We start from the raw sequence: 12,680 nt of genomic DNA, 5'->3' as shown, positions 1-12,680 counted from the left end.
TGCCAGTAAAGCTGTCCTCACCCCTACATGTTAACTTCAGGCAGTGATGCAGCGCCTGAGTCTTTGTGACTCCACACGACTAGATTCGGCCTTTACTCTCCTGTGAGTAGCAGCAGGTGTAACTCTCTCACTCCTGGAACAAATAATGAAGGAACTGGTATGCCAAATAGCCCGAGAGCCTCAGGCCCTTCACCTGATGCCCCGCAGAACTCCAGTCACCGCTGAATAAAAGGTTTACCCCTATCTTGGCTGTCAGGGGGAAATTACTACCCTTATAGGACTGACCTTGGTAAGGAAATGCATACATGGTAAAGAACATTTTCAAGTTATTTTTTCATTAGTAGTGTTCTGTTGAATAATGTAGAAATGTTCAAATAGTTCTTCACCAGCTATTAAACATATTTTGTTTGCATTACATTGTTACATTGACTGCGGCGATCAATTGCCGCAGTCAATTGATTATTAAATTGAAAGCAACGGGGGAAAATCTGACTCGTTTAAGCATTTGTCTTTGTCCACCCCACTCGCCAGGCTAAATCCTCTGGGTAACCACTGAGCATAATGTTTTCAAGCTGTTGAAGGATTCACATGACAGAATTTGGAAAATAATGCCAGGAGTCTTGGGAGACACTCAGCAAAACAATCAATCTAAGGGCCTTAATAACAGCTATTTTTCACTTTTTAATCTGCTGTCCTCCATCAGTGCTCAGCAGACGGTAATCTTGTGGTTTCGTTAAATATTTTGTTACCTAAAATGGCAATCTAATTCGCTCAGCCATTACCGAGGCAGGGATCAACCATTACGTCACTCCCCGACACGTGTAAAGGTAACTTGTTCGGATGCGAGCGCTCCTTACGAACGTGACCTTTTGTGAGGCCAAACACAACCTGTTCTCACCTGCTCAGCGCCAGGCCGAACCATTACAGACTGATTCCTCGACGGGACGTTTCTCCGTCTTTTGCTTGTGTTTTATTGGTATTCCAGAGGTGGATGGCAGCACCAGTGGGCTGACGAAAGAGAGCAACAAGATGATGGATGATGGACATTTAAGAGGCCTCATGGGCAGACCACCGAAGGGTAGAAAAACAAGAGCTCTCTTATTTATTCCTCTAGTCAGGTTAGAATAAGAGTGACTGTGTGAACAGCTTGGTAACAGAACCTCTTTGTTCGCCTACGCGGATAATTTCAGTTGAATAATTTTGTGGGTTAGTGTTTTTTTTTTTTCCTTTGGAGCTCATAAGGGTTTTGTTCAGAAAGATCCGGAACAAAATCATTATGTGGTTCAGACAGACACCGATACGAGCTGTGACGTTCTCCGACGTTCCTCCGCTTCGTCCCCGATGAGCAGAAAAAGGACCATCAAAGAACTCTTTAAAGTTTTCAGAAAGGTCTATTTAAACGCCCGTTAAACAATCGATGCGATCTGTTTGGCTGATTCCGCCGTCGTCCCAGAGTAAATGTCACTGATGCATTCAACGCCGCAACCAATCAGTTCTGTTTAATGAGCCTCTTTGAAATCACCGGCCCAGCTTTCCCTCCAGTGATTGGCAGGTAATGCTGGCTGCTAACAAACTCCTGAGAGAGAGTTAAGGGAAAACACATCAGCAGCTTGTTGAGCGTTTTTTTGTTTGTTTCGTTTTTTTCTTTGTGTGTGCGTGTGTGTGTGTTTTTGAGTCATTATTCACAAGTGACTCAGGCATTGAGAGCATCAACTCTTTAGAGGAGAACATTTAAGGGAAGAATTATCCCGAGTTCCTCGACGGTATCGATCACAATTTTCTTTGGAGGTGTAAAGTAGTATTATTAAGCTCGACTTATATTTCAAGCTAGGTGCTTAGAAATATAATTTTCTGGTCAGACAAAATGCAGTTTGTCCAAAGCGATGAGAAGAATTTTGATGAAAAGTTGATGTGAAGTTTTCGCACAAGGATTCGCACATTTTTATCTGGAACCTGCTCCAAATTATTCACAAACTTTAGTTTTTATTTTTTTTGTGCATATCTATAATGATCTGAAGAAAATTCAACTGACTGGTATTTGCCAAACAGGAGCACCGCTCATTTTATTTGGTGCTGATTAGCTGTACCCCTGAAAGCAGAGATAAGGACAAATTTTAACGTTTGCCTCTGTGGTGGAGCTAAGATTGTTTATACTCTTCTAATTAATGCACATAAGGGTATTTTTGGTGTTTGAATGATTTAAATAGGTAGTTATAAGCATTTTTAGACGAGTTCTCGAGTATTAGCAGGTTTTAGCTATTCATTAGCAGCTACATATCAAGGCAGGTCTCTAATCCCCACAATTACCAGCTGTTGGTTCATTGTACCTACCTGTCAGCAGAGGTGGCAGCATCACAGTTTGGGCCTGTTTCATCATCTGTGGTGTTGGTATATTGGATATACTTTGATATTTTCATTATTTCACCTCGATTCGACATTTGGGCAGCAAACTTAAATTCACATCAGAACTGGTTTTAGAATGACTCTAACTTTCGCCTTATTGAAAAGCTACGAGCTTTGTTTAAAAGTAAAGTCTGTTCCAGGAAGCCAGTCAATTTAAATTAGCTTACCATTCATGGCTGGAACATTGGTAATTAATATTTGTTTCTTTTCCTGTTTGTACATTGGGAAATCACTGGGAAATGAAATGAAAAGTGCAGAGTGAGTCTACAGAGTTGCAACCAAAGCAAGACAACTGCATCTTATGTTTTTACTTTATGCCCATGACTTATAAAAAAAAAAGAAGCTTTGTGTTATTTGTTGAAGATATATGTGAAGTGAGTAGACAAGAGTTAAAATGAAAAGTTGATTATTCAAGATCTCTGATATTTTGTGCAATAGTGGAAAAATATTCCAAATGATCGATCAGTTTTAATTTGCGGCGTAGCTACGCATTCGGCTCATCAGATGAAACGATACAGGAGTTTAGGTAAAGAAACAAACTGAGATTTTAGAAACACTTGTGGGAAAGCAAGAAAATAAGTTTCACAAACAAAAAAGCTATTCTAGTTTAAGCTTGACTAGCCAAACCTAAACTATTTTTATTTTAAGGGCAGGCAGCATATTGCGAAAAAAAATTCACCCTTCCTAAAGGTTTTACTTTTTCATCTAGAGATTATTAAATTCAGTCCAGTCTCATTAAAAATCGAGCATACAAAATGATCTTTCACAGACTTTAATAAGTGGTGGAAGCATCTTCAACACTTTTGCAACTGTTTCCATCCAGCCAACACAAAAATTACTTCCTTTCTTACTTCAAAATAAGAAGTTGCATGCTAACATCAAGTAGATAACTCTTTGTGAGACACGCTTGGCTTTAACAATAAACATTGTGACCTTGTGACTTGCTAAAAAGCAACGTTACTCAGATAAAAAGCCCCACTAGCTTATCCTTCCTCATTTTTTTTCCTAGCAGACACGTTAAAAGAGCACCTTGAACTTCTTCTATAAGCCGTCATTGTAAATGAGGCATGGAGATGAAAAACGGCCTCTCCTCCGGACTTCTCTCCTCTAACACCAAATTCCAGTCTCCTTCTTAATAATCTGAATCAGCCTTCAGATGTGACTCAGGGATTACATTTCATTTGACACACGGTTTTAGACGTTATTCCATGTAAATGAGCTAATATCCTATTGTAACACCCCATGCACTGTAGAACTAAATCCTTCCTCTGCTCGCGGACAGCAGCCTCTGAGCTCTCTGCTCCCAAATCAGATAAGTGTCACCGTGCATCGGGCTGAAAATCCATACTTATAGGAGTTATTTTAGTGACACTGGGGCCTTTGTTTCTCTGCAATAACTATGCAGCCCTGACAAAAGACCAGTGTCCCAACCGCTATTAGCATGCAGATTTTCCCGTGTAGTGCTACACCATATCTTGTCAGTACAGTGTGTACATTGTCTCGGTGCTGGAAGAGAGGGATGGGCATGCACTGGATGTCCTCTGCTGTGGGAGCTGCCCTAGATTGACCGATGGCTGTCAAAAGTGGACATTTCAGGAATGACTGTTTCCTTTTTTAAAGTGCTGCATAAACCACTAAATATGCTGTGGAGGGAAATAATTTACTATTTAATAAAATTTACAAATAAATATCTGGAACTTTGTGGCATTCATTTGTATTCAGCCCAATGAGTCAGTAATGTGCAGAACCGCATTTTGCTCCAATTGCAGGTCCCAGTCTTTAGCCGAGTGTCTCTATCAGGTCGTGACTCTACAGGCTGAAAGTTTCGACATTCTTCTTTGCAAAGTAGCTCAGGTTCAGTCATATTGGATCCAAAGTCCTCTTAGGTATCGCCATTGAGTGGGCTCAATGAATAACTTATGAATACGCTTTGACCTAAAACACTAACAAACTTTTCCGCTCCGTGACCGCCCAAACTGTGTTTTTCTTTCTCACTTTCATCCACTATTCAATATTTATAACATTCAGGTAGCAAAAAATGCTGCTTCATTCCTTCTGATTTTAGTTGGCTGTGAGTTTTTAGGGTTTTTATTTATTTATTTATTTTTTGCAGGGCTGCTGGATGGATCCTTCAGTCTTTTTCTTGACAGAAACGTGTTTGTTTTGCACTTGCTATGCTAACTTTTGGAGGAAAGCAGCTTGATAGATTTGACAATCAGCCAATCAGAAAGATGAGCATGGCAAATACTATTTTAATGAGTTGTGTTAATTTATATTTCACCATGACCATCTTTGGAGGACAGCTCTAGTGATAACTAAATGACCTCAGTTTAGTTTAGGTCCATCTGTTTTTAGGGGTATCAGAGTACAGAGGGGTGAAAGCAAATGGACGCCACACTTTTGAGCTTTTTATTAGAGAAAAAAACTGTCAAAACTACATGTCTTTTTACTTCTGCTCTATAATGTAATACCTTTTGTATTTCTATTACAAACCTATATGCAAGTTTGTGGTTTTAATTTGAGCTGATGTGTTAGTGGTGGGTAGAAAACCCAAAAGTTTTTCTCATGTAAGTGTATCACTACTTGAATATACTTTTACAAGTACGAAGTACCCATCCAAGAAATGACTCAAGTAGGAGTAAGAAAATGTATTTGGTCGAAACATCAACTGTTTAATATTTTAAAGTTACGTCATCAGACAGAACAAACTATTTGGAAATTCTGCTTTTTAAGGACCAAATTGAAAATAATTCATATAAATCACATAAATATAAAATAACAAAATCATAATAATAACAAACTCTTTTTCATTCTAAATGAATTTCTTCCAACATAACAATTCTGAAACTTAAACAAAACTGCAGGCGTGTCGGGTGAATTTTGGTTAAAACAAATTTGTGGGTAGAGAATCCAGACATTTTACACAAGTAAAAGTATCAATAATTCATATTAATAATACTCAAATAAAAGTAAAAGGTACTCCTAAAAGTACAATTTCTTTAAAAAATTACTTAAGTAAATGTAACCCTGGTTGTAAATATGTTGCCTAGGCAACATATTGTAGCTACATGTCTGCCCAGCTGAGAAGATGAGCGTCTTTCCTGATACAAAAAAAATCAAATATCAGCTCTTCTGGTCTCCACTGCAGCAGGAAGGGCCCGGCAATGTTAAAAAAAAGTAATAAAATAAGGGTCCCTTTGTGCCGCTCCGGGTTTTGTTGTGTGCCATGCGGGCCCGAGCCCATAGATGACCCTTGTTGTTTCTGCGCAGGCCTGGTCGAGGCAGATGCGAAGCAGAACAATGGCTGCGTCTCGGAGAACCCGGCGGTGACTGACTCCACGGGCGCTGAGGGCCCCCGCCAGCCCTGGAGCCTCGCCAGCACAGCTGACCCTGACGCCGCCACGCCACGCCCCCACCTGGTCCGCCTCTTCTCCCGAGATGCCCCGGGCCGCGAGGACAACACCTTCAAAGAGCGACCCTCGGAGTCGGACGAGCTGCAGACCATCCAGGAGCACAGCGGAGCGGCGTCGGAGTGCGGGTCGGAGAGCCCCGAGCAGGACTTAGAATAGGCTGACTTTTTTTTTTTTTTTTTTTAATTTTGGTTGCTCGTTCCTTTCTACTTTCTTTTTTCTCGGTTCCTTTTTTGTCTTCCCCGACACTCTTTTGAGCTTTGCTCTCTTGTTATAGAGAGTGACGAAAAAAAAAATTTGATTCGACTAATACGAATAAACCGTCAAGCGCTTCTACAACCATGGCATCTGCAAGCAGCTCCGCGCAGGCCGCCTTCGGGCTGGGCCGGAGAAAGAAGAACCCCGGGCTCCTGGATCAGATAGGAAAGTTCTTTGGAGGGGACAAGAAAAGGAAGGGCAAGGTGAGGAAAGGAGGCAAGGGTCCCAACCTCTCGGGAGGGACCCCTGTGTATGTTGGTTATTTTTTTGCTGATTTTACTCCCAGAACCACATTTTTCTTTTATTCTCTTTTTAATTGTTTTTTACTTTGGATTATGTGACACATTCTGTAAGAATTTCTCGCGACATGCTTTTGTTGTGTTGGTTTGACTGTCGGTGAAGCAAAGCGTGGCGTTATCCTGCTGATGTGACGGGACAGTGACTTCACCAGAGGGCTTTGCCTTCTTTTAACATTCCATGATTTTGTGTCATTTAAAGTTTTTCTTTGACATGAATGGTACTGACACTTGTAGCAATTTTTTGTTGCTAAACGGTGAGGTTTTAAGGTGAAATTAGAGTATTTGTCACACAGCTGGGTTTTGCTTCAGGTACCTCGCTTGTTAATCCTAAATCTTGGGAGTTGATGTTTGTCGCTGGGACGCGACGTGAGCGGATTACCGTGGGATTATTTCATCGCTTTGCTTTGGGGAGGTTCTCTGCTGCTGCTGCCGTTTATGTCTTTTTCTCAGTTAGTGCTTACATTATGCTTGAAAAAATGATCAACAAAAATATATTTATATTGTGTTTTATGCAGGTTAGTTTTCATAACTCCTCTGTGTTTTTCTTTTTTTTGTGTGTGAAATTATATTGAAAGATTATTCTTTAAAGTAAGAGGGGAAAAAGAGATTTACTTATTTTTTCCCAAACATGCTAATTGTGGGGTGTTTGAGTCTGTGATTATTTCTTAAATGACTAGTAAAATAAAAATGCAAATCTTTTTTTTTTTTTTTTAAATAGTTAATCAAAAAAAAAAAAAAGTTGAGCTAAAACAGAAAAATGCTTAGCGGGCTCCTGGCACGGAGCGCCCTGCCAGTTCTGCTTCCAGACATGATGGACTGCTTGGCACGCTGTCACGTCGCTGCCATTAGGGACGGTCTGCGCAGCCCTGCAGGCTCCGCCCCCCTGCGAGGGCCGGGCGCTCAGCAGTGCCCTCTAGAGGTTACATCCTGCTAGCAGAAACATTCTCTCTGATCACACGGCCGTCTTCTAGGCATGGGCCGGGTTTGAGGTTCTCACTGCAGGACAGGGTTGTGTCAAATAAGAATATCTACTTTAAAATATATTTTTGTCACTATTACAGTAAGAATAATGAAAATGTTTACATTTTAATTCATGGATTTGAACAAAAATAGAGCGCCGAAACCCTCTAAAGTGTCACTTGTAGAAGTTTTCACGGTTATGCCGAAAAATAATATACATTTTGTTTTTAAAGAGCGAAATAAGAGTATAAGAAGTGAATATTTGCTGCTCAGCTGCTTTAGATATGTCCCTTATAGCTTGTCGTTTGGAGATTTTTTTTAAAAGTCATGAACCAAGTGAATCTCCAAACAGTTGGGCTCCTTCGTTTTCCGCCCACAGACCTTGTTTTTTTTGCTCCCGAAACAACAGAGTTTCTCTTCATTTCTGTAATTGTGACCAAAAAAGTACCCTTCATTTGTTTTTTTGTTGTTTTGTTCCAACCGGCGGAGCGGCAGCTTGACCGGCCCATGCCTAACTGCTTCCTCACCTGGCGAATCAGAGCGCTGCAGTTAAACCAGCTTGAAAATATGCATTCCTCCTACGCCTTATGCTAGCTGTGAACCGCCTCGCCGCGTAAGAATCAGGAAATAGCTCTTTTTTAGATTTTAAGAGACAGCCGTGGTTCGAGACGTTCAGGGGAAAAAAGCTCATCAGTACCGCTGTGGAAACGTTCTTACTTTTTGCCGTGCTGCTGTTTGTAACGACAAAAGTTTTTCAAATAAACTGATCCATATGGGCGGCGCTGCGTTCACCAAGGTTTTGCCTTCAAGTTCTTAAATCTTCAGTCACTGACAGGTTCGCCCACTTCTGCTGCCTCTAGCAAACGGAATAAATAACCACGCTGTCTTCCTGCTGCAAACATTTACTTCTCCAACAAGTTTTACTCAAGAAGACAGGTACTGTCTCTTGTGGAACCACAAACACATCCTTAACCACACACTTTGACATTATAGGCTGCAGTATTAGTGAGGAAAGTTGCACCAGTGTTTGTCACCAAAATGACAAATCTGCATGTTGATTTTTAGTGATATTTAATTCCTCTGCACGCGGATACGTGGGGTTTCTTCTCCTATTTTTCTTTGTGTGTTTTTAGCCACTTTGAGTTATTTTATTAAGAGATATTTCACTCGAGATGAGTGACGACAGCCAGTCTCGGTACGTAAAGCGTCTGCAGGAACATCTGAAGCTAAACGCCGACGAGTTCGGGATCAGTGGGGCGATTTTAAAGCTACTGAAGCAGAAAGGAAAGACTGAGAAATAACTGGATTTTTTTTCTTTCTTTTGTATAATCTGATTCAAAATTTGTTAAACAGTACAGAGTGAAATCCAGGATTGACTCCTGCATCCGTCAGGCTGTTTTTAGCTCTCCCGCAGTTCTGTGATGCTGTAATCTAACCCCAGTGTCTTGGATGAGGGAGGGGACGACCCCCCACCGACCCCTCATCATCACTTTGTTCACCTCAGGTTAAAATGTCTCTGACCCAATCTGTGAGCTGCTTTTTTTTTTGTTTGTTTTGTTTTGTAACACTTTCTAACTCTGCTCTGGGGTCATGTAACTGTATCCGTGGCGATCGATGATCTGTTCCTGATATAATCTTGTTTTTTTTTTTTTTGTTGTTGTTTTCCTGTTTGGGTAAAATTGCTTAATTAAAATTCTTTAACAACAACCCCTGGCGCCTCTCTTTGTTTTATTTTTGCTTTCTTTTTCACTCACCTGGATGTGTTTTGTCTTCTCTTATCGCAAAGGAACGATAAAAATTATTAACAGCCCCACTAACAACTTGTCAGAAAAAAACCCCAAAAAAAACCCCCTCTAATTTCCATTTGCTGCTGTTGTTTTTCTATTGGTTTGGAGACAATTTTTTACCTTTCGCTATCTCTGTAGTTGAGACTTAATGAGTTTAAATATATTCTGTCCCTCACAGCACACACACACACACACACACACACACACACACACACACACAAGGAGTTATCAAAGTGGGCGTAATGGAAAGCAGAGATACTGTTTATCTTCACTCTGATAGAGCTCAGTAATGGGCGATTGCCTCGGCTTGTTTGTGTGAGCCTAAAGATGAAATTGCCAGGAAACGAGAGAAAGCAGTCGGAGCTCGTGTGCCAAAAGAGGGCAAAAAAAATTCTGCGATACGATTTCCCCCAAAACGTCGGAGACCAGAAATTAGTTTTTACAGACTTCAAATTGACGTTCAATCGGTTTTTAGATGGCTGCAGTTTGCAAGTCTGCCCACATAAAAAGACATTTGGTCACTTCAGTATTTCGTACATATGAAATGAAACAAGAAACATCCATAATCTCTCAATCGTGGTAGAAGAAATGATTGCTGCATAATTACAAAAAAGGCAAGAATTTCAAATCTATTTTAATGCAAATTAAATGCAAACTGCAAAAAAAAAAAAAAAGACTGATACTGCTGAATGATTGCCATCCCTGCTCGGCTTTATCAGTCACACTTGAAAAGAGCAGAAGTGACCAAGTTTCCAACAAATGTGCTGCAGTCTGGTTTTTTTTTGTTTTTGTCTGAGTTTCAGTTATACGCCATATAAAAAAATTTATTTTATTTTTTTGGAGAGAGAGAGAGAGAGAGAGAGAGAGAGGGGAACTGTGATTTAACGTAGTGTGAATCAAAAAGCAAGACCTCCATTATTGAACACATGATGTGCGTGGGCTGGCATGAGATTCTCCCAGTATGATGCATATGAGGGAAAATATGACTTCTTTATCGTATCGCTATATTAACACATTTAAGCCACAGAAATGGTATAATGCAAATATACTGCTCAAAAAATAAAGGGAACACTTCAGTGTTCACTTAAATGTTAAAAGTGTTCCCTTTATTTTTTTTGAGCAGTGTATTTTGCAGTTTTGAAACTTAAATTTTTTGAAACAATGAGAGACTTTTTACTTGTCTAACTAATCAGACAAGCAAAATAACCTAAAGCAAATTCAATGAATAGCATGGAAACATTTTCTCCCCAATGTCTGAAAAACATTTTTTTTTTAGTTTTATTTTTCATTTAATTTTCTTTTGCCTGTTCTGCAGATTTTATTAAAATGATTAAGATGACTGATGGTACGCAGCAAAATTCTCACATTCTTTTTGGTACAAAACTTTATAGGTTTATAGGTCCAGTTCTAGTTTAACTTTATTATTGAACTTTTAAAATACAAATGTATCTGCAAAATTTGTGGATGATTTCTTTTTTGTTGTTTTTGCAGCAGAGCTCCGTGTGTGCGCGCGCGCGTGTGGGCTGCACAAAAAGTCTAGCTCAAGTAGAACGTATTCTTCTTTCGTCTTTCAAAAGGCAGCCTGTGATAAATGTTAAACACCCCACAATTAGGAGTCAGAGTAGACAATCCGTCCCGGTTGTAATATTCCTCCAGAGTAAACAGCCACAAGAGAAAGTTAGGCTGTGAGTGAGTAATTGAAGTCTGAAAACAATGAAGTCTTCTTTCAGGGTTACACACAAAGTTTTGGAACGTTAGCTAAATCTTACATCCCAACCTGGCAGGTATTCAGAAAGTGAAGCTAGCAGAGAGAACTGGTATGTAGCAAAATGTCATCTATTCTTTGGATTAAATATTTAAAAAATCATCCATAATAAAGCAGACTCATAGACCTGTAGCTTCACTGCAGATGCTTGGAGATCATTAAATATCCAGGATGCCCCATTCTGGATTCTGATTCATGTCCTTCCAAACTCACTGTGCAGACGTGACTAACAAGATGTGAGTGAAACAATTGGATCTGTCGACTAATTGAGATGGGTGTGGTCAAACTTTTTATAAAAAAGCAAATAAAAAATTAAATAGTTGCTGCAAAGAAAATAAATTTTGTAAAAGGAGACCGAAAGAGAATTTTAGCATTTTAGATTACTAAAGAGACCATTACAACAAAAGTTGCTAAATGCTAACAGTATGCAATGCAAAAAACAAACAAACATAGGTATCCCTTTAAGAAACGTACCAATATCCACAAAATAAAGTTGTGGGTGTATAAACACGGGGAGTTTAGAACTAAATGAGAGTCGAAACCCATTTCCCTTCACTTAGTATTTAAAGGGAAAAAAGCGTGAAAACGTATTCCCAAGCAAAAAATTAAAAAAGAGCATTTGCACTATTGGTACTGCATGATATTTATAAAAACTAGTTGAAAAAATATATACATATAGAGGAAGCTTTCAGTTACATTACTAGTTATTTTTATGTCAATCTGCAAATTTCTGCTACATGTACAATGCTAAGTTAGCATTGTATGGAAACACTTAACATATTTTAACCCAGGAAATAACATTTTTCTGTTTGATCTTTTTGTAAAGAAAACATAAAAGTCTTATAATGGCAGACTGGGTCCTCAAGTAAATTCTGCTGAGGCCCAATAGAACCTTAGATCATGCGAAAAATACCTATCAACTTGTCAGGCCTTTCAACTTGTCCTAGGCGGAAGGCCATTTCCTGTTTGGTTTGAAGTTCCGCTTTTATGTGACTTATTAAACCTTCACCAAAGATTGTAAAAATTGTAAATACCACGTCGCATCTTGCTGTCACTCTCTGTTTGCTTCCATCTACGTTTCTGAACGCGCTGGAGGCCAAAACAGACTGTTGGTTTTGTTTCGCAGGCTGCACGCGCCTATTCACTTCAAGGGTACACGACTGATTTTCAAACAAGGCGGCTTTCGGGCGAAGTTCCTCCGGCACTATTTGATGTCTTGTTTCTTTCTTCTCTGCGCTTTCTTAAAAACCAAGCACGGCGGGCACTGTTTTCTCAGAGCTCTTCCTCCTCACGTCTCCCATTCCACATCATTTTCTGCTTGTGCAGACCTAGCCAGGCGAAGACTCACGCAGAAGAGCACTTACGGAAAAATGGCATCATCAAGGGGTCTCTGCGGAACACAGCCGGAGTTCGCTCGCTAACGTCAAAGGCAAAGAAATGTTTGAAATAGTTCTAATAACAAGGACTGACGGTGTTTTTTTTCCCCTCTCCATCTTTCTCTTTTATATTTCCTATCCTATTAGATCCAAATTCAAAATAGCCATAAAAGGCAGACCGGGTTTCAGAGTGCGCGTGTCATAATGTGTATAGCAGTGATGGCGGTGAAAGTTCCCCACTTTTTTTCTACTACCTTAAACATCTTTGATGTCAGGCAGCAGTGAGGTAATGGATGGGAATCATAACCCACCCTCAACACACACACGCACACACACACACACACACACACACACACACACACACAAGGAGTTATCAAAGTGGGCGTAATGGAAAGCAGAGATACTGTTTATCTTCACTCTGA

General features: G+C 39.9%; 2 protein-coding genes across 10 annotated transcripts in view; both read left to right on the top strand.

Annotated features, from left to right (window-relative positions):
* Positions 1–6,003, top strand: part of LOC103478276 (myelin basic protein) — a 98,500-nt gene extending 92,497 nt beyond the window's left edge. For all 5 annotated transcript variants that reach the window (XM_017309439.1, XM_017309441.1, XM_008431996.2 and 2 more), the window contains exon 4: positions 5,674–6,003. In XM_017309439.1, the coding sequence (XP_017164928.1) occupies positions 5,674–5,972 (299 nt within the window). In that variant the 3' untranslated portion in view covers positions 5,973–6,003. The remainder of the gene's footprint in view (positions 1–5,673) is intronic.
* The window catches only part of mbpb (myelin basic protein b), a 19,004-nt gene continuing 12,314 nt past the window's right edge, over positions 5,991–12,680 (top strand). For 2 of the 5 annotated variants that reach the window (XM_008431995.2, XM_008431991.2), the window contains exon 1: positions 6,028–6,274. In XM_008431995.2, coding sequence (XP_008430217.1) covers positions 6,155–6,274 — 120 coding nt within the window. In that variant the 5' untranslated portion in view covers positions 6,028–6,154. Of the gene's footprint in view, positions 6,275–12,680 lie in introns of all 5 variants that reach the window. The other 3 variants (XM_008431992.2, XM_008431993.2, XM_008431994.2) reach the window with 3 other exon arrangements.

Source organism: Poecilia reticulata, linkage group LG16 (assembly GCF_000633615.1).
Source record: "Poecilia reticulata strain Guanapo linkage group LG16, Guppy_female_1.0+MT, whole genome shotgun sequence".
NCBI classification, from domain to species: Eukaryota; Metazoa; Chordata; class Actinopteri; order Cyprinodontiformes; family Poeciliidae; genus Poecilia; species Poecilia reticulata.
The sequence above is the reverse complement of the archived record's forward strand: the minus strand, read 5'-3'. Positions and strand labels throughout refer to the sequence as shown.